This window comes from Petaurus breviceps, unplaced genomic scaffold (assembly GCF_028583685.1).
Source record: "Petaurus breviceps papuanus isolate PSGF00001 unplaced genomic scaffold, PetGlider_PUasm1.0 90515, whole genome shotgun sequence".
NCBI lineage: Eukaryota > Metazoa > Chordata > Mammalia > Diprotodontia > Petauridae > Petaurus > Petaurus breviceps.
In genome coordinates this window covers 123,829-139,596 of record NW_027187269.1, presented here as the reverse complement: position 1 = coordinate 139,596, position 15,768 = coordinate 123,829, and the positions used below count along the sequence as shown (strand labels likewise).

At 37.7% G+C, this 15,768-nt stretch overlaps 1 protein-coding gene across 2 annotated transcripts; it reads right to left on the bottom strand.

Annotated features, from left to right (window-relative positions):
* Nucleotides 1-741: 741 nt before the first annotated feature.
* CLDN17 (claudin 17) lies at nt 742-15,211 on the bottom strand. Of its 2 annotated transcripts, none has more exons than XM_069062944.1 (2): nt 14,329-15,211; nt 742-1,385 (listed from the first exon to the last, which is right to left on the bottom strand). In XM_069062944.1, exons 1-2 carry the CDS (start codon nt 14,972-14,974, stop codon nt 1,348-1,350), a joined length of 684 nt encoding a protein of 227 aa, XP_068919045.1. In that variant the 5' UTR covers nt 14,975-15,211; the 3' UTR covers nt 742-1,347. The 2 variants fall into 2 exon arrangements, with proteins under 2 accessions (XP_068919045.1, XP_068919046.1); XM_069062945.1 differs by having other exon boundaries at nt 14,333-15,211.
* Between the last annotated feature and the right edge of the window lie 557 nt (nt 15,212-15,768).

Here is a 15,768-nt window from a genome sequence, read left to right as displayed (position 1 = left end):
AAAGGGAGGCCTCCTCACCCTAGAGTAGAGATTTCCAAACTTATTTGACCTACTGTCCTCTTTTTTAAAAAATTACTCAGCACCCCCCTGGTAATCTACTTTCTTTAACCCTTTAATGTTTTTTTTTTTAATTTGTATTGATGGGGTACCTGGGGTCTAGATCAATTTGTGAAACCAACTTGTAAAACCAGTCTGTTCAGTTGTAACTGCAATTTGTCCTTTTCCATCCTTGAGCTCTGCCCCTTCTCCCTATCCCACACTCCACCTAGGCAACACTCTGTGACCCCTTTGTTCTTACTTAATCTCTTCATTTCTTCTGGGCCTGGCCCACACCCTCCTTTATCCTTGCCTTTTGTCTCCTTCAGCCTGGCCTGGCCCAAATCTTATCTAAAAGATAGGAGCATCTATTCACATGCTCCTCTTGGTCAGCTCTGACTTTTGTCTATGCACTGAGGCCCTCCGTCTGGTCAGCCCTGACAATGGCAGCCCTACCCTTTAAAGGTAAAAGCATGTACCCCTCTCACTCGTAGGTCCCCTAGAGGACTCTTGTCCACTTCTCATAGAAGCGTAACAATAAACTTCTACAAGTCTCACTCCAATTAAGCCTGAGACCTTGAATTCTTTCCAGAATATATTGCAGGTTTTCTGGTCTTAGATAAGATCAGAATTCCTGCTGAACCTGTTGGGATTCCATCCCTCATCAGTATAATTTCAAAAATTATAAAATATTAAAAAAAATGATGCATCTTAAATGTAATAGTTTATTATAAATTTGTGGGTTTTCTCCTGCATTGAAATTTTGATGATGCAATATTGCATCATGTAACTGTAATGCCAAGCAAAGGCCACTTCCCAAGGTTCAAAATACCAGCATAGGTGCTCTCCATTTTATTCAGTGACAAATTAAGAACAGACAGAATCAAAATATAGCATAATTCAAAATACAGCATTTACCAAGTGTGATTAAATAATCTCCAAGTACTACCCCACCCCTGGACATTACATTCATTTAATCAATCCTAAAGTCCCTCTTCTAAATACTATTCTACCCCTAGGCTGCACATTCATTTAGTCCATCACAAAGCCCCTGTTCTCAAATGGAGATTAGTTTCCAATTATAAGTAAAGTACATTCATTTGTTTAAGCACAGAGCACAAAAAAGTCAAAAGTTCCCCACCCTTGGATCACAATTGAATCTACCCCAGAGTTACAACAAGCTTAAGTACAGCATTTAATACCCAAATGGAGGTCTTTTCTTCATCTTGACCAGAGGCAAGTTCTCAGCAATCTTTGTTCCTGGGGAGACAAAGCTTAGCAAGGCCACAAGATACATTGTCAGTGTCTTCATTAATTCATTCTCTGTTTGCAGAACAGTCCTAGGACCCCTGAAAACATTAGAAAACCCCCCTTTTAGGATTTCTATAAACATACAACAAGAAAATCTTTCTTCAGGGCTTCTGAACCAACAGCAAGGTTCCAAAACCTCTGCAACAACAGGACTGTCCTTCCCCAGTGGATGGAATTCACTCTTTGAAATTATAATAACTAAGTGTAGCTTCAAAGAACATTATGAGAATGCACTTTCCTCCCTTTCTTGTAAAAGTAGAGTACTACAAGTATGGAAAGCTACATGTAATGTCAGACTTTGTTTACTTGCTGGTTAATTTTACTGAACTGTTACCTTCTCTATTTTATTCTTTTCACAAATACTGGCTCTCTAGGAGATAGGAGGAAAGATACATTAGGAAGTCAAGGTGACATAAAACCAAAAGATATCAATGCATATTTTTAAAAAAGATCTTTTTGGATTCTGACTTTGTCATCCAGTATTACCTATTTTACCCAGCTTTGTGTTGGGTCAGGATGATGGGTGACTTAAATGCCAAACAGGACTGTATTATGTCTGATTCTGTAGGTAATAGGGAATGGGGGAATGGCATAGACCTACACTTTAGGGAAATCACTGTGGAAGCTGAGCGGAGGATGAACTATGCTAAGGGAGACTGGAAGTAGGGAGATCATTTAGAAAGGAAAGGAAGGTAACAAATATTTATTAATCACAGAGTAGATATTAGATACTCTGCTAAGTACTTTACATATATTATCTCATTTGATACGTATAACAGCCTTAGGAGGCAAATGCTAATATTATCCTCACTTTACAGTTAACCAGTTAGTCAATACACATTTATTAAATGCTTGCTAAGTGACAGGGATATAAAGAAAGGCAAAAGATAGTTCCTGCCCTCCAGGAGCTAACAAGCTTACACAGGATAAATAGGAAATAGTTAACAAAGAAGGAACTAGAATGAAGAGGCCTGGAAAAGTCTTGCTGTAGAAGGTGGGATTTAAGCTGAAACTTGAAAGAAGCCAGGGAAGGCAGTGGGTATAAACAGGGCCAGATCAACCAGCAGGTTATTCAAATATCATAGGTGTGAGGTGAAGGCCTGCACAAGAGTGGTGACAGCACCAGAGGAGAGAAAGGGAATGTGTAAGAGAAATATGGCCAAGATAAAATCAACAGTCCTTGGAAACAGAACGGATATTGAAGAGTAAGAGATAGTGAGGAATTGAGCACGATGTCTAAGGTTATAGGCCTGAGGGACTGAGAAGATGACTGCTTTTGACAGCAATAGGGAAATTTGGAAGGGAGGAGAGTTTAGGGAGAAAGAAAATGGGCTCTGTTTTGGACATGCTGAGTTTAAGATGTCTACTGGAATACAATTCAAGATGTCTGAAAGAAATTTGGGGAAGTTAGACTGGAAGTTTGAAGAGAGGTTTGGGCTGGCTAGCTATATTTGAGAATCATCAGCATAGAGATAGCAACTGGGAGCTGATGAGATCATCAGGTGAAGTAGACTAGAGATAACAAAAGGTCCTTAAAAGTTTTTTTTTGAGGATAGGGGTGACAGTCATGTTTGTAGGCAATAGGGAATGAGCTGGTAGACAGGGAGAAATTGAAACCAAATGAGAAAGTGAGGATAACAGAGAGGGAAATGTGTTGGGATGGGATGGATTGGGATTACTTGTGCAGGTGGAGGAGTTTGCCTTGGCCAGGAGAAGGGTCATATCTTTATGTGAGATGGGGACATGGGGGAGAAGGAGAAAAATAATGGCAGAAGGCATCTGAGTGATATGAGATCAAGAAGAGGAGAGAAGAGGGAACTCTTGCTGAATGGTCTTAATATTTTCAGTAAAATATGATTGACAATTCTCAACTAAGAAGTTCCTTTTTTAAAAATTTTTAATTTTTTTTAAATTTTCCTCTTTTTATTTTTTAGTTTACATCATTCATTTCCACAAGACTTTGAGTTACAAATTTTCTCCCAAATTTTCTCTACCCACCACCCCAAAACAAAGTTCCCACTGAATATCCCCTTCCCCAATCTGCTCTCTCCCATATCTTCCTTCATACCCCCTTCAACTTTCCAGTAGGGCATGGTGGATCTCTATGCCACAGTGCCTGTATATCTCATTTCCCAGTTACATGTAAAATAATAATAACATGTATACATATATTTAAACATTTGATTTTAAAACTTTGGATTCCAGATTCTTTCCCTACCTCCCTTGTCACCCACCCTCACCGAGAAGATAAGCAATTCAATATAGGTTGTACATGTGTAGCTATGCAAAACATTTCCATAGTGGATATATTGTGAAAGACTGACTATATTTCTCTCCATCCTATCCCACCCCCAACTTGTTCTATTCTCTACTTTGATCCTGTCCCTTTTCAAAACTGGGTGCTTCCAACTTCCCTCCACACCAGCCTGCCCTCTTTATCCCCCGTCTCTTCCCCTTCCCCAATACTGTCCTGTAGGGTGAGATGCCCTATTTAGTGTGTATGTCATTCCCTCCCTAAGCCAAATACAGTGAGAATAAGGTTGACTCATTCCCTTTTGCCTTCCTGTTCTTCCCCTCCATTGTAACAATGTTCCCTTGCCTTTTCTATATGAGATAATTTACCCCATTCTGTCTCTCCCCATCTCTTCTCATTATATTCTTCTCTCACCTCTTAATTTCACCTTTTAAGTATCATCCCTTCCTATTCAATTGGTCCTGTGCCCTCTGTATATGTAAAACTGTAGAAATATATACACACACTCACATACGTATTCATATGCATATATACCCTCCTATATAGACATATATGTATGTATACATGTATATATGTATATATACATGTTTATATATATATACACACATTTCTATTCCCTTCAACTATTTTCATACTGAAAAAAGTTTCATAAGTTACAATTATCATTTTTCCATGTAGGAATGTAAGTAGTTCAACTTTGATAAGTTCCTTATGATTTCTTTTCCCTGTTTACCTTCTCATGCTTCTTGTATCTGAATGTCAAATTTTCTGTTCAACTGCGGTTTTTTCATCAAGAATGCTTGAAAGTCCTCTATTCCACTGAATGACCATATTTTCTCCTGGAACATGATACTCAGTTTTGCTGGATAGGTGATTCTTGGCTTTAATCCCAGCTCCTTTGACTTCTGGAATATCATATTCCAAGCCCTTTGATACCTCAATGTAGAAGCTGCCAGGTCCTGAGTTATCCAATACTGAAATTGTTTCTTCCTGGCTGCTTGTAATATTTTCTCCTTGATCTGGGCACTCCAGAACCTGGCTATAATATTTCTAGGAGTTTTCTTTTTGGGATCTTTTTCAAGAAGTGATCAGTGGATTCTTTCAACCTCTATTTTGCCCTTGGGTTCTAAAACATCAGGGAAATTTTCCTTGAGAATTTCTTGAAGGATGATTTCTAGGTTCTCTTTTTGATCATGGCTTTCAGGTAGTCCAATAATTTTTAAATTATCTCTCCTGGATCTATTTTCTAGGTCAGTGGTTTTTCCAATGAGATATTTTACATTACCTCCAATTTTTGATTAGTTTGGACCTGATAAATAGTATCTTGATTTTTCATGAAATAACTAGCTTCCATTTACTCCAATCTAATTCTGAAGGAATGATTTTCTTTAATGAGCTTTTGAGATTCTTTTTCCATCTGGCAAATTTGGCTCTTTAAAGCACTCTTTAGCTTTTTGAGCCTCTTTTGCCATTTGAGTAAGGCTATTTTTTAACATATTTTCTTCAATCAGGTTGTTGACTCTCATTTCATAATTTTCTTGCATCATTTTCATTTCTCTTCCCAGTTTTTCCTCCACTTCTATTATTGGATTTTCAAATTCCTTTTAAAGCTTCTCTATGGCCTGCAACCACTTCATATTTTTCTTGGAAGCTTTTGGTACAGGAGTTCTGATTTTGCTGTCTTCTTCCTGTTCCATGCTTTGATCCTTTTTGTCCCCAAAATAGGAGTGTAAAGTTGGATTGCCCTGTTTGCTTTGCTTCCTTTGCTTGTTCATGTTTCCACTCAAGTGATTTTTTGCCACTCAAGACTTTTGAGCCTTTTGCCACAGTAGAACTCTGCCACCAGAAATGGGAGCTTTATCCCAAATACTGGGGTTTTCTCAGCTGCTGGAGGTATTAGTTGGGTGAAGCCTCTCTGAAGCCTCCACATGCTCTGCCAGACTGCTCGTGCACCCCAGTACCTCCACCCTAGACAGCAATCCAGATCCAAGCAGGTTAAAGCAAGAGAGATTACCCCTCATACTGGTTGCTTGGTCACCCTACAATCTGCAGACCAGGAACTCTGAAGCAGCCACAAGGTGGGAGGCTGTATGGCCACAGCACCTGAGCTTCTTCTTGCCCAGGGGCAAAGGCTAGATCGCACTCCCAAATTCTCAGGTCCTAAAGTCCATACTGCACTGACTTCTCACTTTTTCCTTGGTATCTATGGGTTGATAATTCTGGAAGCCACCACAGCTGCTGGTGATATGAAGTCACTCCAGCCAGCAGCTGGTCAGACCACCGTGAGGCTAAAACCTCGGGCTCCCTCAGGGCTGGGCTTAGCTCCCAGAACTCTTTGCTGGCCACTTCCTGCCAGCCTGCGGGGCTGTCCTCATTGGGAGGTTATCTCCTCTGTGTCGTTTTGTGTGTTCTGTAGCTCCAAAGTTTGTCTAGAGACATTTTTTACATGAATTGGAGAAGGTGGGAGCTGGAACTGCTCATAAGTTCTATTTCTACTCTGCCATTTTGACTCTACCCTCTCAACCGAGAAGTTTCAGAGAGATTTGAGGAGAGCTGTGGAAAGGCTTGGAAAAACTGCTTGGAGAGAGTTATTAAGGGAGGCAAAAGGCAATTGCTTAGTGAGAGGTGAGGTTTTGGTTTAGGTTGTATAACATAAATTTGTAATGGGTCCAGTTTGGACAGTTACATTATTTTCTCCACCTTCATTCAGCAATGTGTGCATTGCAGTGATGTGAGTGGATAGTGGGAGTAATCCAAGGCTAAGGCTTGACAAGGTGCGATCAGAAATATAAGGGGAACTCAAGAGAAGAAGACAGTGTAGAGCTGAATTGGTTTACCAAGGGGTCAAGATGGGGAAAAGAAGAGAGAGTAGCTAGTGCAAGGGTGATGGCCTGGAAGAGAACTGAGGTGTCAAGAGAATGGAGATCACAGTAGAGATGAATAGAGCTAAGTTTGGTATGGGAAGGCAGAGGAAGAGGTAGAAAGTAAATAAACTATGGTCAGATAAGAGGATTTTAGTTTTACACATGAATATGGTGCATGTGTGTGTGATGGTAAGATTAAAGATATGACTACCTTTGCATGTGGCTGATGTAGGGTGGAGAAGTAGCTCATGAGAAATGAAAAAAAATGATGAACTGAGCAGTTAGTGTTTGAGGTAGTATCAACTTGTATGTTGAAGTCCCCTAGTATGAAGACAGGAGTTGAGTAGAAAGAAAGATTGTGGACCAGGTCCTGAACTCACTGAGGAAGGAAGGGGTATATTCTGAAGGTCTACAGTCAGCAACTACCATGATTTTGATTGATTGGAAGATGTGGATTGTATAGACCTCAAAGGAGGAGAAGTTACTTAATGATGGAAGAATGGAGAGCTGATAATGGAGGTCAAGGTGGTTCTAACTTCCTTGTCTCAACTAGTGAGCTTACAGGAATGGGTGAATGGAAATGGTGTTCTGGATATGGTGTTTAGGGAGACTATGTCATCAGGGGAGATCCTGGTCTTGATAAGTGCTAGAATGTAGAAGTAGTGAAAGAGGAAGATTTTTTGCCTATGGAACAGGTGTTCTAGAGGGTATGGTAGAAAGGGTAATTGGGACTTTGGAGTGGGAGCGTTGAGGGGGATGGGAGTAAGGAATCAGGTGATAGGGGATGGAGAATGAGGTTTGGCTGATGGCCTGGTAGGCCAGAATCACTGGGATGTGTAGAGTATGATCAGGTGTGAATATGTTCACCATTAAGTGGAAGGCACCTCTCTTTTTTTCTGGAAGAGGCTGGAGATTAAGTAGGAGAAATGCACAGCACAAAATGGAAAGTGGATGGTTAGTTGGAAAGCTTTTGTTCTCTTCCCTCTGATGGTGGCAAATAAGATAGGGGACAGCCTGGAAATTAAGAAGGAAATTAAGGCAGATAGAAGTTAAGTGACTTGTCTAGAGTCAAACAGCTAGTAAGTGTCTGAGGCTAGATTTGAATTAAGGTCTTTCTGACTCCAGGCCCAGCACTATATCCACTATGCCACCTTGCTGTCCCATTTGGGGGGCAATTAGAGGCTATTGTAATAATCTAGGACTAGGCAAGATGTGATAAAGGCCAGAATTAAAGTCTTTTTGACTAGATAATGGGACATATGTATGTATGTATGTGTGTGTGTGTAAACATATACTGTATACACTATAAATATAAAAATATTTTTATGTATACTATAGATAGATACAGGATGCACCTTGGTACAGTATTAACCTATTAAAATTTGGTACACATAAAACATATCTCTATAAATAAATTCACATAAAGCATATATGATATATGTGTGTATGCACACATATGATGCTGTAGAAAAAGAAAAGAAATGGTTCTCCAATTGTATGGTTATGTGGGATGAGGGACAAGGAAGAGTTCAGGAGTGTATTGAAGTTGGGAACCTGGGAGACTGAAACTAGTAGTGCTTTTTAACAATATTAGGGAAATTTGGAAGAAGATAAGTTTATGGGGGGAAGATAAGGAGTTCAATTTTGGGAATATTGAGTGTGAGATGTCTATAGAACTTCTAGGTCAAAATATCCAATAGGCAGATTGAGATGCCAGCATGGAGCTCAGAAGAGAGACTAGAATTGTATTTATAGATTTGGGAACATTTATGTAGAGAAAAGTGGGAACTGATGAGCTCACCAAAGGATATAGCAGAAGAGAAGAGATCCTAGGACAGAACTGTGTGGGACAGACACATTTAGGAAATGTGTGAAGGATGAAGTTCTAGTAATGGAGTCCAAGAAGCAGTGGTTAGGTAGGAGGAGAATCAAGGCAGAACAGAAAGATATCTAGTAGGAGAAGGTGCTCAAGATCAGCAATACTAAAGTGGGGCCAAGAAGAATGACTGAGAAAAATCCATTAGATTTGACAATTAAGAGAACATTGTTAACTTTGAAGAAAGCAGTTTCATTTCAAAGATAAGATCAGAAGCCAAATTCAAGGGGATTTAAAAGAGAATGAGAAGAGAGTAAGTGGAAATAGGAAGTATGGATGAGATTTTCAGAGTTCTGTGGAGGAGAGATGTAGGACAATAGACAGCAATATTGATAAATTCAAGAGTGATCTTTTGGGGGATGGGGGGGGTGATACAAGAGCACCTTTTTAGATAGCAAGGAAAGTTAAATGGTAGTGGTAGAGTGAGTGTGGAAGTAAATGGTAGTGGTAGAGTGAGTGTGGAAGTAGAAATGGGCAGCAAGGAGTATTCATACCCACTGCACCCCATCAGTTAAAATCATTGCAAAATTTTCTGTCCTCCATTCTTTTTTGAAGTTATATACTCAGTTTTTTGCACTGTTTTGGACAGTACTTTACTGTTCATTATAGCTAAATGCTGTAGCAAACTGCTTGCTTCACTTTGGATTCAATTACTGGGAACTCCTGTTTAAGGCTGAATTTATTGAGGTTGGGTTTCTTGCTCCTTCTGTGAGATGATCATACAACCTACTCCTTTACCTTTATTTGACAGCAGGTACATTTCTGTCTTGCCATAATACTGAAAGAACCAAAGAGAGGCTGTTCACAGTTCATATCCAATATTTTACTCTGATCAAAGAATGTTTCTTTTGCCTTAAAACTTGTGTTGACTAATTGTTTTCTCTCAATAATACTATTTTGATGAAATACGATGCTTAATGTTTCTGGTCTCATGTAGCAACTTCCTATCTATTAGGTCATCAAAGGCAAAGATCACAAACATTGGTACCAACACTAATTTCTATACTATTTTATGGGCGTCAATGAATCACCTACACATTCTTTTTGTTGGAGAGCAAACAGTGCGGGCCTCAGTTCTTGGTGAAATGTCCTATGTAGAATCCAGCAGAACATTTTAGTTTTCATGTAAGTCTGTTCTGGCACAAGCAAGGGAAGCTCTAAATCTTGTCAGTGATCTGCAGTGAAACCTTTTGCAAGCTACACCTTCATGAACCTGATGTCCATACTCAGAACTCATTGCCTGTCTCAGCACTTAACTTGAGTAGACATGTAGGACTCATTCAAAATTGGGAATTGAAAACTCTTGGAGTTTAGAGACTGTCTTCTTTTTTTCCTATTTCCAAACAGAGTTTAGCCCAGTGTTGGACAACAAATATTTATTAAGTGCCTATTATGTGCTAGACATTGTTCTATAACTTGGAAATGTGAAGAGCAGTATGACACAGATCCTACCTTAAAATAATTTAAAATTTAATGGGTGGGGGGAGAGGAAGACATGAACACAGTAACTGTGATATGGAGGAAAGTGTAAGAAGTGTAAAGGAAAGGTACAGGTAAAGTACTATGAGAAATTTGAGGAGGAAAACATTATTTCAGAATTATTGATCTTTTAATTACCTCCATTTCCTAATATATATCTCCTTGTCCTCATCTCAGAGAACTAACTCTTATAACAAAGGAAAAAGAAATAAAAAGAATTTACAAAACTAATCAACATATCATTCAAGTCTGACTTTATATATAACATATCACACCCATAGTTCACCCCTGGAAATAAGGGAAGGAGGTATATTCTCATATCTTTTTTTTCTTTATTAGGCCCATCTTGATCGTTATAATTTCACAGCATTGTTTCAATTTTTTGTTGTTGTTCTTTCTGTCTACAATGTTGCAGCCGTTGTGCATGTTGTTTCTCCTGTTCTGCCTACTTCCCTTTTTTTTCAGTTTACATGTCTTTTCATGCTTCTCTCCACATTAATTTTTCCTACAGTTAAGTAATATGTCATTACAATCACATACACAATTTGTTTAGCCATTCCTCAGTTTATGGGCATTTACTTTGTTTCTAATTATTTACTACTATAAACAGTGTGGCTATAGTTTGACGTATATGGGAACTGGAAAGATTACATTCTATCTTAAGAGTTAGAATTGCCAAACTAGTATCATCTCTGAAGAAGCAAGGTAATGTCATGAGTAAACTGCACATTTTTCTCTTTTGTAGTTGTTAAGGAAGAAACAGCAGAGGCCTTTATCCTTGTTAAATTGCCTATTGACCTAGATCAGAGGATCACAGATTGAGAGCTTAACTTATGGTCCATGTATTCTCATTTTACAGATGACTAACTGTGGCTATGATGAACAAAAGACTCTTGTTGAGTAAGCTGTATAAGTAAACTTCCTAAGTAAGGAAGTTGTCTAACCTTCACCAAATGCATTAAAATGGCATATTTTATCAGAGAACTAAGGCTGGTACAGGCTTATGGACCTATTTTGCCCTATTTCCCTAAGAAACATACTATGAATAAAATGATGAATGCACTATCCCAAATCATACATTTAGATCTTTTAATCCTAATAAGCTTTTGGAGTGACTGGATCTTTATCATGGTTAAAGTGATCTCTTGTTTCAGAGAATGTTATTGCCCATATTTTTACAATTGAAGATTTTACAGGTTTTCAAATCATGATTCTTTTGCTCAGATCTGTTATGTTCTAATGTCATAGCTATTATTCAAACATGAAATGAGAAAATTATGACTACATGTAACAAGCAGAATTAAGGTTTTAAGGAAAAGGACTAGACCTGCTTTTTCTTAGAATTAGGGAACTTAGGGGTGCTAGGTGATGCAGTGAGTAAAGCGCCTCAGGAGGACCTGAGTTCGGTTCTAGCCTCAGACACTTAACACCCTGGCCCCCCTCCCCCCAAAAAAAAACTAACTGTGTAACCTTGGGCAAGTTACTTAACCCCAATTGCCCTTGAATAGGCAAAAAAAAAAAAAAAGAATTAGGGAACTCTCTGGTTAGGAACTTACCGTATCAATGTAATGCACTTTCTCTGTAATGTATATAGTTTTAGGATATTACCTAGAATTCTGAGGGGTAATGACTAGCATGAAGTAGACAGTATATGTCAAAGGTCTTTTAGGCTTTGATGTCAACTCATTGTCCATAATGCCATGTTTAAGAGTAGGAAAAAAGTATAAAAAGAAATGCTGACCAAATTTGCTTTTGATACATTGTGATTCTATAGGTGCATGTCTAAAATGGAGCATGACATTGAAGTAGTTCACACTGCTTTACTCAGTAGTTCTTAAATTTGTGGGGTTTTTTTTTGCATCTTATCAAACAATAAATATTTACTGACTGATGGATGTCTTGTTATTCTAAATCTGGTTTCAAAACTGAATCCATTATGTAACTTAATGGGAGAAAGTCTGGACTTGGCAAGGTTCATGTTATTCATGTTAGCCTGGAAATAGTAAACAACCAGAGATCAAGTACTATATGTTCTTTGTTTTCTTTCTGTTTCTGTTCTTTCTTTTTCTTCTGTTTCTGCATTGTATTTGCCCAACCTCCAACAGCAAACATTTATCAAATTTATACTATTCAGTTGATGTTGAAAGTCATTGAGTATTAAACCTTTCTGGGCCTCAGCTTCCTCATCTGTAAAGTAGGTATAATAAGGCTTGACTTGCTACAACCAAAAAAAAAGTGTTATTTCAACAATCAAATGAGATAATCATAATCTAATATGTAACATTCCTTGAAATAATAAAGCATCTTTAAAACTGTTTAACACCATACAGATGTAAGGGATTATTCTTATTGTGCATTTTAATGAAATTTATGAATTAAAATATGTAGCATGTATGTACAATATTTGTTGTCTATCCAAGTATACAAATATTAAATTTATTTTCATTTATAAGTCTCTCTTTTTTTTTGCTTTTTTTGGAGGGGGGAAGGTAGGGCAATTGGGGTTAATCCCATGACTAGTTTGTGTGTTAAGTGTCTGAGGCTGGATTTGGACTCAGGTCCTCCTGACTCCAGGGTTGGTGCTCTCCTCACTGTGCTACCTAGCCACCCCCAAATCTTTCTTTTCAGATGAAAAAAAAACCCAACAACAAATGAATCATCTCTAGTAAAGATGCACAATTGATTAACGAGATGGCCAGAATTAAAATGTCTATTTCTTAAGTCTCAGTGCACCATTCCATAGTTATTGTTCTCCAAAAACTGATTCCTCCTACTGTATTTTTGTAATTTAAATAGATTTTTTTGTCTAATTAAATTGAATCACTAGGAGTAAAATGCCCCAGAGGGCTGTTTAAAGATGCCTTTGGAGGGACAGCTGGTTCTATAGCAACTTGTAACTTGCTTGTCTTGATGTGACACTTGTTTTAATATAGGAGATAAGGTGTGTGTGTGTGTGTGTGTGTTTCCTCAACACACCCAACATTAGGTCAACAGTTGGGGAGTATTCTGAATTTAGTCTGAAATGGAAAGGAGAACTTCAGAGGTTTAATATAGATCACTAAATGTTTTCTTACTTTTTATTTTTATCCTATTACTGATGTTACATTTATATTTGATATTCATTTAGATAAATTAAGTATTTATCATATCACATTTAAATATAAAGCTATTTAAATGGTTGGCTTACTTAGGTACTCTTGAGGGTTGAGGAGACAAGGCCAAGGATCATCAGGACCTAGTCTTTTTGAGATGTCACTGACTTTCTGACTGTCTCTGTAAAGTCATTCTAACATAGGACTATATTTACCAGGTTGCTTCATAATGAGTGAGCTTGTTCAAGGCACTCATGCATTCAACTCTCTTCAACAGTACTTTCCACAGATTAGATATTCAATAAACATTTAATCCACTAAATCCTTGGTTCCTTCATTGGAAACTGTAGATTGCCTAAATTTTTTTGTGCTTCCTAAACTTGAATATCTGAAAACGGATTTAGAAATGTTTATGTTTTTAACTTAGAAAAGGATGAAAAAGTAGCAAATCAAAATTAATGAACATATTTCCCCTATCTCCCTAATCTATATTATATATACTGGTAAAATAAAGAAATGAAATAATGGTCCAAATAATTCCTATGAAGTCAAAATATTTTTACTTTATTTCTCTTTATGTTTCAGGAAGACAGTATTTGCTTTGGCCTTAATCATTACCTCAATGAACTATTACCTCAAGTCTCCACTTTATTTTATATTCCTACGCTTGACAAGTAACTAAACAGTACAACCAAAAAGAAAAAAAAACTAGTGCTCTAGACACTAAAAGATCAGCTCTCTCACTTGTACCTATTTTCTAATGTAGATGAAAATTAGTGTTAATATGCTACATTCTTGTTCCTTTCCTCATGCCATATATATTCTTCTATTTGTTCTAAGATCACAGGTTATCAAAATACATGGTCTTAAATTTGAATGCTATCTTTTTTTGCATCTCTAAAGTCACACAAATGAACACTTAGGTCAGTCCTCGTTAAGTAGTATTTGTATCCCCATTGATTGGGACATACTATTCATTCATTCATAAATTACCAGTAAGAACTCTGACTTTTTATTCCTTTCCACAATTGCTGATTTTTATAATGAGTCATTTTCTTAGAGGGTTTCAAATATCATTTTCACAAGATGAGTTTCCATCATAAGACAAAAAAAAAATTAACTTGATGTGCCCACTAGGAGTTTTAGGCAGAGATGTAAGTAGAAATGAAGATTACTCAGGTTCTTCAAAAAGCAAATAATTTAAAATTAGTTGACTGCCTGTATAAAATCATTTCCATTCTTAACTCTGGTGGCAGAACACAATCCTTTAAGGGTTATATCCCAGTTTATATCCAGTTACAGAATAAACTCTCCCTCTTTCCATTCATACAATTTTAAGAAAGAGAAAAGCAGGACCTTTGCCTAAGTCCATATTCTGAGTTAGCAGGAGCTAGACATAACTGGTAGAGGTCTTACTTGCCATCATTTTTTGGTGCTGAGGCTTGTATTGCTCTCGGTATTCTGTTGATGAATATCTGTGCCTCTTCATTCTTCTTTTGCAGAAACAAACATTACAGAGAAGAATTCCTCCAATTAATAAAACTGCTGAAGTTGCCCAGCCCAGGAAGAGTGCTGCACCCAGCTCCCGTTTCTGTCCTACGTGAATAGCTGGGTTGTAGAAGTCCTTGATGATGAGACTGGCTGTCCAGCATACAGGAATGAGAATGATGATAGCTGTCAGGATAAAAAGGACTCCAGATGTTCCCAGGAGGTAAGACTTGACTCGCTCATTAGAGCCAGTACACTGGATTTGTTTCGTGTTGAAGATACCAACAAGCAGGGCAATCAAGGACACAGCAATTGCCACACACATCAGTGCCCGGGATGCTTCTAAGGCGGGTGGGAGAGCCAAGAGAGAGCCATAATATTTGCACTGCCACCTAACATGCACTTGTTGAATACAGTTCATCCAAAGTCCTTCCCAGATCCTTTCAAATATCACAATGTTGCTACCAATGAAGGCAGACACTCTCCACTGAGGCAGCAAAGTTGTAGCAATAGTCCCAACTGTTCCAAAGAATCCAAGAACCAGTCCAGCAATTTGCAGGGGATATAAAGCCATCTCCTCCAAGAAGACAGTTGAACTTTAATGGATGGCAAAAGCCAGAGTTTTGAAATTTCTTGTAATTTCTTGTAGTCTCCTGTGTTTTTTCACATTGATAGTGCCTATAATATCTGAGTCCAAACAAGCAGCAGAAAACCAACTCAGAGAAGCTACAATACCTACTGTATTAAACATGGATTATCTTTTTACTCACATACTCATTTCTATATGTATATCTTCCCCTTTAGTTGTAATAGCTTTCTAGCCAATTAAAAGCCAGGCAGTGGTATATCAAGAAATATTACATTCAGATTCCAGTATTTCTCATAGTATTATTATCTTAGCAATGCTCTAATTAAGTGTCAAGGCTTCTATTGTGACATAATAATTACAGAGTTAAAGACTTCCTGCTAAAGTTACTTTGTTATAAAATTGTAAAAGATTGAGCCACAATTGAAGAAAATGTCAAAAACATCATTAGTTCTTTGAGTTTATTGACAATTTATCCTTATTTAATATTGATCCTTGTAATTTTGGACAAAAGACATAGCTTTAACCTATAGAGATTAAATAACCCAGTGCCCCCTGGAAATCTACTTTCTTTAATCTTTTAACATTTTTTGGGGGAAATTTGTGTCATTTCATACTATTACCAACCCTCTCCCCACTCCCCCCAGTCATCATTCTAGTGCCCCAGGAGGTGGTTATCTCCCACTTTGGGAAGCTATGAAAGCTATTAAAACTTGTTTAAAATAGCCAGATGCATTATTAGAGAAAGGTTTGAAAAGAAAAATGTTAAATTTCATAGCTTA